The 14,870-nt window shown below is 37.8% G+C and overlaps 1 protein-coding gene across 1 annotated transcript in view; it reads left to right on the forward strand.

Moving 5' to 3' along the window:
* LOC119778703 (putative GPI-anchored protein pfl2) overlaps positions 1-11,195 on the forward strand; it is a 28,155-nt gene extending 16,960 nt beyond the window's left edge. The window contains exons 3-5 of the mRNA XM_038278052.1: positions 1,259-1,896; positions 8,119-8,244; positions 10,510-11,195. Coding sequence (XP_038133980.1) covers positions 1,259-1,896; positions 8,119-8,244; positions 10,510-10,566 — 821 coding nt within the window. The 3' untranslated portion in view covers positions 10,567-11,195. The remainder of the gene's footprint in view (positions 1-1,258; positions 1,897-8,118; positions 8,245-10,509) is intronic.
* Positions 11,196-14,870: the final 3,675 nt, after the last annotated feature.

The following is a 14,870-nucleotide window of genomic DNA, read 5'->3' on the forward strand; positions in this document are numbered from 1 at the left end:
AGTAATCAATAATCCTGTTTGCATTTTCATTTTCTTCTTTAACACTGCTCATCCTTTTACTCAATTAAAATGAAAAAGAAAAAGACATTTGAGATTTATTTTTCAAAATGTACCCCAGCAAATACATACCAAAATTCAATTTGAAATGTGAAATTTAAACATTTTAAGAATGTGGCTGCATTATTTGACTCATAAATGAAATTAGTAATCAATCATCCTATTTGCATTTTCTTCTTTAAGACTGCTCATTTTATGCCATAATCAAAGAGAAAACACAGCGGACATTGCTTTTTCGTTTTCGTAGTCTGCCTGTAAAGTACTGTCCATAACTCGAAAACGAAAAAATATTCTGAGCGGCGGGCGCAGCAGAGTGATGTCAGCAGCCCCTCTTCCTCATTTCCTTGCTAGATGGGCTACCCATCTTGTTCGGTAGGGGGCGCTGTGCACGTCTGCAATGCATTACATTGCATTACATAGAGGCAGATTGTTTGATTGCTTTTTTTTTTTTTTGCATTTTAACCAACTTTAGGATAAGAGCCAGAAATTGTATTTAACTTGAATTTAAGCAACACTAAGTCATTTTGTAACTAGTATTATCTTATTTTGAGCTATCGTAATGATTATTCAGGTCAATAAAAAGCACCTGCTCTGTGCAGGCTGCCCTTCTTAAAAACTCACCCATGTAAGCGTTAGAGGGGTGGATATATTACTGAATTAGTCATGGGACCCAGAAAGCCAAAAACAAGAACAGAAAAAAAATGCATCGAAATAAATATGAAATTTGCCTGATCAGACATATTGTTGGTTCTCTGATTCAATTTAATCCAGAGAGGTTCAGTATTTTTTTCTTTACTAGAAACTCCATGATTTCTCAATCTGCTGGTCCAAACTAGGTTTAGCGCCCCCGGTGGCTAAAAATGACACAGCTCTGCTTTAAAGTTGTCTAAAGTCTAAAAAGACTAAAATATCCTTTTCTTGCAGCTGGATTCATTCAGCAGTTGAAACCCAAAATACTGATGACAAAATGGCGATATAAAGATGATCCGTTCAACTTGACAATTAGAAAATAGAAAAATATCAATAATTAAGCATTAATAAGCTTTTAAAGTTTTCATTCTCTTTTTTATTTTCTAATTACATCTCCAGACGTGTAAAATTTAAAGTATAGAAAATATTTTGGTTGATTATGATGAATTAAATATAACCTAGATTTAATTTTGCTTATGTATCATCTGTTTTTCTTTTTTTTATTTGTTAGCATCGGCTCAGACCCCCACCTCAGTGACCAGCAGCCAGAATGCTACTGTAACAAACACCACCACGACCCAGAACACAAACGCAATTAACAACTCGACTGTTTCTGTTACTTCAAACATGGCAACAAACCAGAGTACAACCCTCTCAACTCCAGCTAACTCAACGACAAACATGACCACGACCCTGAGCCCAAACTCAACAACTGCTTCAAACCTGACCACAACTCCCAGTACAAACTCAACATCAACAGTCAATAATGTCACAGGTACATCCACCGTCAACCTGACCACAACTCCCAACACAAACTCAACATCAACAGTGGATGTCAATGGTACATCCACCGTCAACCTGACCACAACTCCCAGTACAAACTCAACAGGCAATAATGTCACAGGTGCTTCTACTGTGAACCCAACCGCTACTTCAAGCACTACAAGCACAACCCCAACAATGACACAGAGGCCCAACCCCACCACAAACCCATCGACCAGCCTTACAACCAGCACTGCCTCCAGCGGCGACAGCAGCGGCGACAGCAGCGGCGGCGGCAGCGGCGGTGGGGTTCCTGGATGGGCCATTGCCCTGCTGGTTCTGGCTGCTTTGGTTCTACTGCTGCTCCTCCTGTTTCTTATCGCTCTGGTGAGTGAACAAATAATCTGCATAATGAACCTTTGGATTATTCCATTTTATCTTTGTTTTATTTCATTCTTATTTTCCATATCAAGATGCTCTTATTTGAATTTTCTGCTTTTACTGTCATTTGCTGGTGAAGATTCTCAGTCATCCAGGTCATAGCAATTTCAAAAAAGTAAAAAAAAACAACAATCCTCTGGACTTTGTTTCCAAGTTTGAAGACGTTTCGCTTCCCATCCAGGAAACTTTTTCAATTCAAAGCTGCAATAGAGTCGATTCCTTCCCGCTATCATCCCCAAACCCATGCAGGGGAAAAAAACCATCCCCAACAATTACCCCTAACGACCCCCCTTTCAGAGGCATAGACCAGTATCAGGTATTGCAGGCTAAAAATAACCCAAACACTCCACATTTGTAGGGGTGGACCCATTCTTTTGGTTTAATTTGCGTGGTTTCTGGACTACTATATAAAGGCTTCAAACTCAACGCTAATTCTGACATTTAACACACAATGTTAAACCGATATTTGGTGTCAATACTTTGTAAAACAATCTGAAGCAGAAATACATTTAAAAAAATAATCAAAGGCCATAAGGATTGACTCTTCTCAGTCAGGGATTATCTGCCAGACTTTTTTACTTTTTAACAGTTTGTAGTCTCAAACAATCAGAAAAAACAGCTCTCACACCATTTGAGGTGCACCATCTCTGAATAAGGAAAATAAAATCAGTCTGGGTGCATCTCTTGATTACTTTTCTCTATTTCAGAATCAAACTTTTTCATATCTTAAGCATAATAAACCTTTAGATAAAAAATATCAGTATGTAAACAATTTCCAAAATATCTGATGAATTTACCAAGTCATGATGATCTGAGTGGCACCTGTAATTTGTCCATCACCATTTTCACCAGGATGCAAAGAGGTTGCCAGCATATACATCACGATGCACAAATGTTATCACTTCTCTAAAGGAATGCTCCCACAGAGTTCGGCATATTTGACTCTGCAGGCCTCTGCACGCACTCAGGATACACTTCTGCTCTTACTCAAAGCGGACGTCCACCAGCCACGTCTGCTCAAAGCTACATTTTTACAGCTGCATATGCATGCTCCATGTCAAGAATGAAATGAACCACCAGAGGTGTATAAAGTACTAAAGCACAAATAAAAATACTGTAACAGAAAATTACTTTAGTAAACCTGAAAGTCAGCGATAAGAAGAAACTATAGTTGTCATATTTTTTTTATAAAAGAACAAAGTCCTGGTTAATTAAGGGCATAGGGCTTTGAATCTTGAGGTTGTAATTTCGATCCCCCACTCCCACAGACTGTCACTCTGGCTCCCTGAGCAAGACCTTTAACCCCTCACTGCTCCCCAGGCGCCGCACAATGGCAGCCTACTGCTCCCCAAGGGGATGGATTAAATGCAGAGAAGTAATTTCCCTCTGGGATTATTAGAGTATATTAAAAAGATATATCCAAAAGTTATTAATCAATAAATAAAAATGGTTCACCTGTGACATCAGCACTGTGTTTCTGATGGAACGCATGGGTGTTGGTTGCCCCAATGGAAATCTATAAATCTTTCGTTTCACTTTTAAAAGTTTAGAATCATATTATTTATTGATACAACTTAAAGAATATTAGTCAGAAGCATCCGATGCAGGTCAAGCAGTTTAAAAAAGCAGCTTCTTCTCCACTGCCATTAGACTGCTTAATTTTTAATAAAATTGGTGGGTGAAGGTTGAAAAAACTTTAAATTATATCTCAGTCTTAGGCTTATATTTGATCACCATGTTATCACTGCTGCACTTTAGAAATGGAAATGTCTTGACAGCTGTACGAAACTAAATCTCGTTTTGTATACCCTCTGTGTGTACAAAACGATAATAAAGTTTGTCTAAGAATATCATTCACAATAATTAGGAAAGTGAAAGTACCCGGTCATAATGTACATGAAAGAAGCAAATCAAACAGCTTTTGTTGGTCCCTTTTCTTGGCTTAAGAAAAAACAATAGAGGAAGAATTTGTTGAAAACCTGCTTTAGCCTTTAGGAAACACTCAGTTCAAACGGTACTGACAGGAAGGATCCAGAATAACACAAAAGCCATTATGTAGAATGACATTCATTCACAACTGTCCGCCTGAGAAAACTAAAAGTGTCTTCTGAAATGTGTCCCCTCTGTCTTGGAGAGAAAAAAAAAATTATTGAAGTGTATTGTGTCAAAATAAAGGAAAATAAAATACATTTTATTACACTTTACCACCAATTTTAAGAATGGTTTAGCAGTAACTTGGGTTTACCAGCTTTAATCTCAATTCAATTCAGTTTATTTATATAGCGCCAATTCACAACACATGTCAGCTCAAGGCACTTCAAGCACAAGATTTAAAATGAAACTTAACTGTACAGATGACTTTTTCCCCCTCTGGAGATATAAAATAAATCAAAATGTGTTTTCTTTTTAGAAGCGTAGTCATAGAAAACGAAAGAATCTTGGCAAAAAATAATGTGGCGTATTATTGCTAGTAAAGAGTTTTGAGCAGGATGAGCAAAATTCTTCTATTCATTACTTTAACAGATTCTTTTATAATAATTCTGTTAATTTTTTTATTTGTAGTTAGCAGCAATGTCTCCGATTTTTTAAGTAAAGAGGTAAAAGTGTCATTTTTATGTCTGTAATGTAAGAAAATAAAAGTAAAACCCTCAATTAAAAAACTCAGTATAGGACAGATCTTAGAAAAAAAATTACTCAAGTGAGTTCAAGGATAATATATATGTTTGGGAGAAGGTTCTGCTCTGTGGGAAAATGACTTAAATGTCTACAGATATGTGTCCGTACAGCAGCTCGCCCATATAAAGTCAGAGTTACTGGACTTGTGCTTCATTTTTCTCTGTTAATTCAAAGTAAAATCAGTGTGAGCTAATACTATACGTCTGCTGAAAATAGGGGTGTAAATCACAACCATCATGGCGATTCGATTCAGTATCGATTTCCTGACTCAACGATTTGATTATTTTCGATACTCAAGAATACACCATGATACGATTCGGTTCGATTAATTTGTTAATTTTTTAATTTTTTTTACACCTTACAGGCTAGACAATGTTTCAAATTTGAATCAATGAAAGCTGTAATATCGTTATGCATTTTTTTTTGAGAAACAACAGCAAATAACAGAAGTAGAAAAGTTGCACTTCACCTATTCCTATTAAAACCTCATTCACTGAAAAATAATCATGCCCAGGCTCCAGACGTCCCGCTCCCTCCGCAGACGCTCCGCTGCTCCTCTCCCAAATTGTAGCTGACCGCAGACAGTGCCGCAGACAGGAGGCCGGCTTGTTTTGTTTTTATGACCGAAATTGCGGAAAACAACTTGAGGAGTTCGACCCGCTAGAAGAGCGAGGTGCGCGAGAACGCTGGGACCCTTTTTCCACCTGGATCTCCGCTCTTTTTGGCCCTCATGTCCCTCCGTCGTCGGACTAAACTCGCCCCCACTTCCTCGCCATATCTAGACCCACAGCGTGTACCACAGACCACGCTTCAATACTGGCCATAAATCAAAAATGTCTGCATCAAGCTCACTGCAACACACTGCTGTAAGAGTATAACCAGGAAGCGAGGTAGGAGGGCAAAATAGGTTTAGCGCCACCGCAGCACGGGAGGGAGAATTACGCTCAGGAGCAAATGGATAAAAATAGACCGGAGGAAAAAAAAAACATGAATCGATTCTCTTGCGGATGTATCGATGCATCGGATTGTCGGCTGTTGGATCGATGCATTGATAAAAAATGTTTATTATTTACACCCCTAGCTGAAAGCAGTATTTTTGCGAACCCATTTTCATATGCTCAGGATTCACCTGTTCGGTTTGCAGTCAAGTGCAAAGTGGCTGGGGTGAGAATCAGCTCCTCTAAGTACAAGGCCATGGTTCTGGAACCACAAAAGGTCGAAGAACAGTTCCTAACTTGTGGGGGAGTTCAAGTTATCTGGGAGTTCTGTTCATGGGAGAGGGGACAATGAACTGGGAAATAAATAGATGGAACGATGCGGTGCGGCTGCCGCTATGATGCAGACACTGCAGTGGTCCTTCTGGTGAAGAGAGAACTGCTCGAAAAAGCAAAGCTCTCCATCTCCCCGTCGATCTACGTTCCTACCCTCAGCTATGGCCATGGAATCTGGATCCTGACTAACAGAACAAGATCCTTTATACAATTGGCTGAAAATAGCTTTCTTCCCTTAGAGAAAGGGTTAGAGTAGAGTCGTTGTTCTGTCAGATGAGCATAACCAGTCAGACCAGCATACTCATAGTCAATACCCGTTTATCCCTTTAATTTATCCCTTTAGTTTTGTACAAAAAATAACTTTAAACTAGATCAAAATTCGTGTATCCCTTTAGTCATGTACAAAAAAAACTAATCAATTCATTACTTTTGGGTGCTTTTTGAAGTGTATGGTGATCTGACCTTAGATTGTTTGTACATGAGGGGATATACATGAAGGGACAAAAAGGGATACACTCCTGTCGAGGTAGTTTAAAGTCTATTTTTCATTCAAAACTAAAGGGATAAATGCAAAACTAGCATCTTGTGCATGCATATTGACTATGGGTATGCTGGTACGCTTCTCCTCCATCTCAAAAGGACTCAGCTGAGGTTCAGCTGCCTCCTGGACGCCTTCCTCCTGAGGTGTTCCAGGTACGTTTCTCCAGTGGAGCTGGAAGAAATAGGGAAGTCTGGGAGTCTCTACTAAGAGTGCTGCCCCATAAGCAAAGTACAAGCAAAGCAAAGTACAGCGAGGACAAGTATGGGTACACATATGCATACTTCCCACCAGGCAAAAAAGACGACATAATTTACATCCAAACAATGTTGACATTTGGTTGAAAAGTCAAAGGAAAAGGCCCTAATTGTGAGAACATTGAAAAGACGGAGTTTGGGTTTTCAATGTCTTTTCAAAGTCTGTTATAGGACTAAAGAAGGACAAAATCAGGCCGACCAAACACAGCCCAATTTCCACAACTGTTTCTGGACTTAATCAAGACTATGACAGACCGACCAATTTACCTTAGAAACACCGACTGAGTGATGTCTGCTGTTTGGGGAGTTGGTGTTACACAACACAATAAGTTACTTGGTAGAAAAATTCCCTTGAATAGGAAATGTCTTCAAACTGGACTTTGTTTCCAAGTTTGAAGACGTTTCTCTTCCCATCCAGGAAGCTTTTTCAAATTCAAAATGTCAGAAATAAGTGTTGAGTTCAAGGCTTTATGCAGCAGCCCAACAAAGCCTTGTTTTTGTTTAGAAAACATGCAAATAGAAAAAGATGAACGAGTCTACCCCTTTGGAATGGGGGTCGTTTGGATTCTTTTATTAGCCTGCATGTCTCTGAAAGGGCGTCATTAAAGGGAAATGTTGGCCATGGCTGAATAGGTGAGGTCTTCTGCTCTTCTATAAAGGTGTTGGGATTGCAATGATTGCGGGAAGGGACCAACTCAATTACTGCACTGTAGTTTTTTGAAAGCTGGAATCTGAGTCCACCCCCTCTGTTAATGTTTGTTGTTTTCTTTACACAGATGGCTTCCTTCACGCTCCTCTCAAACTACCTATTTTCTTTGTCCAAAATGTGAACATTCTGGTCCTCAAATGAATGTCCTTTGTCCATAAGGTGTAGATGTACTGCAGAGTCTTTTCCTGAGGAGGGCGCTCTTCTGTGTGGGGCCATCCGTCTGTGTAGATCAGAGCATTCCTCTCTGCATTGAACTGCAGACACCGCTCTGCTCATATTTGGTCTGGGGGTTTGGTCCTTAGGATGCACTAGCCTCTGTTTAAACAAAAATAAGGCTTTGCTGGGCTACTATATAAAGCCTTGAACTCGACGTTATTTCTGACATTTTGAATTGAAAAGCTACCAAAATATCTTCCGAAGCGAAACATCTTCATAATTGGAAACAAAGTCCCATGGATTGTTTTTTGACTTTTTTGGAGTGCAGTAGGAGTGTAGGAAATTTACGAAATTGACACTGTCAACATTCAAATCTTCCTGGACACTTTGTTTGGAGTCAATCTCCTACATACAGCAGCTACACCCAAGGCTACGGAAGCCTTTAGATGCTAACCCATCAAAGGTCACCGTCTGGCTACACCCTCATCCAATGTATTGTGTCTAATGACTTTGATCCTGTCTTTGATGTCATGTCAGTAAATCTATTTGTTGTCTCTGCAGCTGGTGTGGTTCTGCTGCTGCAGACACAGAAGCAGCTTCAGTCCCTATGCAAACCTGAACAACATGGACAACGTCCCGATGTACACCACCCACACCCGGTTCGTTGGGACCAATGCTAGAGAACAAGTGAGTGAGGCGTTCACGTCACCACTGGTCTGATCTGCAGCCGAATCCTGATACTTGGTTTCGTTTTCAGAAGAAATGTTGTTTCCTAAGAATCGGAACTCAATTCAATTCAAATCAGTTTATTTATATAGCGCCAATTCACAACACATGTCATCTCAAACATCTCACTTTACAGTTCAACCAGATCATCCAGTCAGATTGATTCAAAGTTTTCTATCTAAGGAAAACCAGCTGATTGCATCGACTCATTGACTCAAATACAATCCCTCATACTAAGCATGCTTGTAGCGACAGTGGAGAGGAACAACTCCCTTTTAACAGGAAGAAACCTCCAGCAGAACCAGGCTCAGTGTGAGCGGCCATCTGCTGAGGCCGACTGGGTTTCAAGGAGGCAGAAGCAGACATACAAAAAGCACCGAGCCAGCTCCCATGTCAGAGGATGAAGAGAGCACATCCAGCCAGTCATAGTCAGAGAAACAGGACCACACTGGAAAACAGGCCAATCTCCAGCCTCTGTAATTCATTCAGGGAGGAGAAATTAGTTCTATCCACTAACCACACTTTGCTGCTAACCAGCAAATAGCTGGTTTTAATCAGAGATGGGAAGTAACGAAGTACAAATACTTCATTACTGTACTCAAGTAGATTTTTCTGATATTTTTACTTTACTTTACTACTTATTTTTATGGCGACTTTTTACTTCTACTCCTTACATTTTTACACAAATATCTGTACTTTCTACTCCTTACAGTTTTAAAAATTGGCTCGTTACTTTAGTTTTGAATCATTTCAATGGAGTTACCGTTATTATTTTTCACGTCATCGATACCAAATTCAATCTAATTGGATGGGAATCTACGTTGCTTTTGACGCACCACTACAAGATGAATCGACAGATTCGGCGGTATTCATTGGCGGCAAATCATTGCAGCTTGGTGGCGGTGGCGTTAGCATAGTAGCATGGACGACGAGATGATTGAAAATGAACACAACGGAGATCTAGTCCTATTGGCAGACATCCATTTAAAATGTAGGCAACGGCATGAAAAAAGTGGTTTCTACTTTTACTTTTACACTTTAAGTAAATTTACAAGCCTGTACTTTGTTACTTTTACTTGAGTAAAGAAGTTTAATCAGTACTTCCACTTTTACCAGAGTATTTTTTTAACACAAGTATCTGTACTTTTACTCAAGTACGGAAAGTGAGTACTTTTGCCATCTCTGGTTTTAATGCATTGCTACGGTTCAGTGTTGTAACAACTCTGGAAAACTGTCAGTAAAGATCATTTAATTTATGTTTCCTAGGTATTTCTGTGCCACTGTTTCTAAATCAGAATATATGAATTAAACATATTTATTCCTCAAAGAGAAAATACACAGGATTTGTTTCTGAATATTTTAAGCATAAACACTGAGTGAAAAAGAAAAGGATCCTGTATTCTGCCAGGTGAGCATACCGGGTGAGACCAGCATACCCATAGTCAAAACCCGTTTATCCCTTTAGTTTTGTATGAAAAATACACTTTAAATTACCTCAGCTTGTGTGTTTTCCTTTAGTCATGGACGAAAAAAACTATTTAATTAATTACTTTTAGTGTTTTTTGAAGCGTGTGGCAATCTAACCTCTAATCTAACCTAAATTGTTTTTTTGGGACATGACTAAAGGGATACACCCCCGTTGAGGTAGTTTAAAGTCTTTTTTTGTACAAAACTAAATGGATAAACGCAAATCTGACGTCGCATGAGTATTGACTATGGGTATGCTGATCTGTCAGAACACCGGCAGATTTGAGGAGAGAAAAGCAAACATCCTGATAGAAGGGTGTTGGGTGTGTTAGAGCGTACGGTAAAAGTTATTTGGCTGTTTGCATTTTATTGAGTCAAAGTTTAAAGAGGGATCACAGGGAATCAATGAAAGCTATGACCTTCACTGTGACGAATATATCTGAGACAAAAAGAACAAATAAAAATCGTAAGAGTTGACTTTTAGCCACACGCCCTGAGCAGGCTGTACAAATCATCATCAAAGGGTTAATTTAATGCAAATGTTTTTTTTTTATGTTTCTATCTGGAGATTACAGTCATTCTTTTTTTTTACAGTCTGACACAATGAATTGCATCTAGTTTAAGCTATTTTATTAGACACACCTCAAGTAAGAATGTTGCCCACTTCAAGCTAAAAGCATCAGACCTTTTAAATATGAAAATAAAAGATTAAAAGGCTTTAAGAAGCTGATTGCTTTATGATTTATTGATGTGTTTCAGGAAGACCTGGGGAAGCACATGAACCGGCGGTCCGGCTCGTACACCATCACCTCGTAGTGAAACGTCACGACATCAGGAGAAGGGACACCTCAGATTGCAACGTTTTTACATTTCATTAATTATATGGCTGAAACTTCAAAATTATGCTGATTTTTGTTTATTATCTGCTGAGAACTGCAGCAGAAAATCAAAAAATTTTCCTTTTAACAATGTTAGTGTAGATGGGCCCAGTCTATGATGCCTCGCCTGATCTTTGGTTTTATCTCACATAAATGGAAGAAGAGCCCAGCGATCAAAAACCCACCGTTTTCTACAACACATGGATTTGGTTTAAAATGTTACTTTTAACCTTGATTTTAAATCTCATATATGATAATCTTACAGAACAGGGAAACTCCTCCTGGAAGCATTATTGTAATTTATAAATAATCTGACCCACAATATTGACCCGATTCTTTTATTCAGCTCTAAAGTACCTCTGAGCAGACTCTAAAACTATTATTTTTTTAAAGTTAAACTTAATAAAGTCTAAAGCAGGATGAAAAAGACAAGGAAACATCAGAGATTCATATAAAACAAAGAATAAAAAGAAAAAAGATCCATCACTTAGAAACCTCTCTTTTTGTTTTACATCTTAGACACATGAAGTTCTCAGATAATCTAAAGTCAGCAGGTGGATAAATGGGTGGAAAGATATATATATATATATATATATATATATATATATATATATATATATATATATATATATATATATATATATATATATATATATATATATATATATATATATATATATATATGATATTCAATAAATTATTCATTTTTTTAAAGTTAACTGCACAAACAATTAATTAATGCGTGTTAGTAAATCTTCAACATTTGAATGGAAATTAATTTTTTAACTTGCTTTTTGTTTTGTAAACACTTCATCTTGACTAATTATGTTGAATACAAAGAGTATCTTCTGTAAGTCTGTTGTATAGAGTCTGATACCTTCTGCTATTATCTGCTGGGGGGTGGGGGGGCAGCATAGGAGCCACAGATGTAAGGCAGCTGATAAAGAAGTCGGGAACCTTCTGGATAATTGTGCAAAGTGATTCTTTTGAACATGAGGAACATAAAAAATCAACCCTGAAATTCCTCCTCAGGGGACATTAAAACAAAAGTAGAGTGTCTGCAGTCAGAGGCTTCCACAGAGCCGCTGTAGGACAGACCACTACAGGAAACCTTTCCTGCCCACAGACATCAGCATCTACAACAACTTTTATTAACATACTTGAAGACTTTGAGTTGCATTTCATTTTTCTTTGGGATTAATTATGTGTTTTTTTTATATGAATATAGTACAACTATTGTTAAATGTCTCTGCTTTTAAAGGTTGTAGTTTTTGGTAACAATTAAAATGTGTTTGGATGATCAAATATCACATTCTTTATTTATCAGCTCAGTTTAAATTTTATGTAAATTTTTAAACGTACCACAATCAATGTTTTGACCATGAAAAAAACCTATAAACGTTTTTTTACTGTAATTTAAACGGACTTAGAAGGTGTAAAAAATTTTTACCTTTACTTGATGTAAATTCTAGAAAAGAAACTGCTTTACTGCACATTACAGGGAGATTGAAACTGATTCCTTTCTCAGAACCAGCCCTGGTTTCATATGTTCCTGAACTGCTTTCATTGTATTCCATCTGCCTGCAGATTGCCTTCTTTTTGCTGCCTCTGTTGTTTGATAAGTCGGTTTTACTCAAGGATCGGGGTTCATAATTTGGCAGCAGCCGCTGTGTCCCAGTTTACTCTTTATTATGCAGCTCCAGGAAAATTCCACCTGAAAATGGATCCTCATTGTTGGAGGACTGATGTCTCTCTTCCAGCCAAAGTCCAGGTTTGCTTTTGTTCAGCTTGGTCAGAGGGAGTTTCACAAAGGCGGAAAGGGAAGACAAAGGCGAGGAGAAAGGTGTGGCAGCGCAGCAATTCATGGCCTGAATTATGTTTTATTAGAGAAGGATAGAGCAGATACCAAAGTGAGGAATTGGGCCGGGCTGAGAAATGTTTCTCATTATTGTGACTCAGCTGACGTCAAACTGATTGTTGAGTTTTTATTTTTTCTATTTACATATTTCTTTGTGTAAAAGAAAGACAAAGATTGTTTTCTGAGGGTTGTACTGATATGTATTACCAGCGGTTTAGATATTATGGGCTGTGTGTTGTTGTTACGGCAGGTTTACACTGTTATACAAGCTGTACTACTTTATCAAAGGGTCATATCTAAAGCATAACACATTAAAATATGTAATAGAGAGATTTTTTTTACAGTTAATGCAATAAGATTAAAAGGGAGAAAACAAGCATTTGAAAATTATTTTTTGGTGTTAGATTGTGGGGCTGTATGGAAGAGGATTAGGGCCACTGAAAAAAAAAAAGTTAACAGATTTTTTTTATTTTATTTCAGTATAGTATGGGAAAAAAAGTCAGAATTCTGAGAAAAAGTCAGAATTCTGACTTTTTTCCCATACCAAACTGAAATAAAATTTAAAAATCAGTAAACTTTTTTTTTTCCCACTGGCCCTCCTCTTCCGTAGAATTCTGACTGAATTCTGACAATAAAAAAATCAAAATTCTGAGTAAAGAGTCAGAATTCTGAGAAAAAAGTCAGAATTCTGAAATTAAAGTCAGAATTCTGAGAAAAGAGTCAGAATTCTGAGAAAAAAGTCAGAATTCTGAGAAAAAAGTCAGAATTCTGAAATTAAAGTCAGAATTCTGAGAAAAAAGTCAGAATTCTGAGATTAAAGTCAGAATTCTGACTTTTTTCCCATACTATACCGAAATAAAATTTTTCAGTCGCCCTAATCCTCTTCCATAGGGCTGCATGTTACTGCACCTAGAAATAGAATTTGATAATTAAACAGATTAGCACAGAACAACAGCTTTATTAAATCAGAACATCTGAACCCCTACAGGGCAAACTACTCTGTACTTCATCATTATGGTTTCTTTATGTTATATTTTGATGTCTTTGTGGAAGCAACGGCAAAAACTTTAATTATTTAAAGATTTTAAGAAATAAAATAAAGATAAACTATGTGCTTTATGGCTATCTCTTAAACCTTATTTAAGAATGTTCTAATTATGGCTGAACAAATAATTGGATAAATCGTGATAATATTGAAATAACCATCAACTGATTTAGTAATAAATTAAACATTCACTGGAGTACAGAGACTCTAAAACGTGCCTTAAGCTGACAGAGCGACCCTCTAAAAGCAGGAATTATACCAAAATTGTAAAAACATATATAAAATTTTGAATTTAAGATTTAAAAAAAATGTTTCTTAATATGTTCTATCCAGAACTCCTTAAGTTGAAAAGTTTCACCTGGTTTAATTTGGTAAAAAAAAAAATCTTCCTTAAGGAACCTTTTGCTATCTGATTATTAATGGATTAATCGAAAACATAATCAAGAGATTAATCAATATATATATTCTGTAAAATATATATATATTCTGTAAAAACTACAACTATCTTTGTCTTCATGATCAGTGCTGTTGGGATTATTCTTATTAATGATGTCTGAGTCTGTTAAACCCTAATAATACCTGCCTGTTGTGTGTCAGAACTAATGTTTTCCCAAGAAGTTTATCTAATGAGGACAGTTCCTCAACAGAGATTTAAGAATAGAACGAGAGCGGGATCCTTGATCTAAGAACAAAGTGTAATATTTTGATAAGCTCCTTGGTTTTCCCTAGCCTGACGTAGTCCGACTCAATTCTAGTCAGAATGAGTCTGATGCTGCTCCATAGAGCGGTGATTATGGGGCGTGTTTCGAACGAACCAAGAAAAAAAATGCCTCTGCACTCAATTGGATAGACCTACAACCAATAAGAGCAACGGAGTGCGTAACGTATGTTAAGCGACGCATAGTTGTTGTCCACAAAAATCAAAGCGTGCAGTTGCACGCCTATAATAAGAAGATGAGACTTGATCGCGTTTCTCTGTTCCTCTTTTAAAATTAATTTGCTGTCGATATCTTCTAGAACAGACCTAATAGCAGAATCTACACACCTAAACTCTCCAGCGGCAGCCATTATTGTTGTCACCCAAGCGCACATTGGTCACGTGGTTGATTACGTGACTGTTGGTCATCTGTCCATCATCGTATAAAGCCCGCCCTGACAATTTGATTGGATCGCCTGACAGTGGGCGATAATACTCGCGCTACTATGGAGCAGAGCCAGACCGAACTTCCCCGACCTCAAACTTTGTGGGCGGGACTAAGTTCGGAATGGCACCCAGGCTAGGTTTTCCCTGCATTATTCAGAAGGTGGTTCTGCTGGCACCACACCATGAAGTTCTGGG

The sequence above is a fragment of the Cyprinodon tularosa genome, unplaced genomic scaffold (genome assembly GCF_016077235.1).
Source record: "Cyprinodon tularosa strain WSP-4 unplaced genomic scaffold, ASM1607723v1 ctg137, whole genome shotgun sequence".
Taxonomy (NCBI): Eukaryota; Metazoa; Chordata; class Actinopteri; order Cyprinodontiformes; family Cyprinodontidae; genus Cyprinodon; species Cyprinodon tularosa.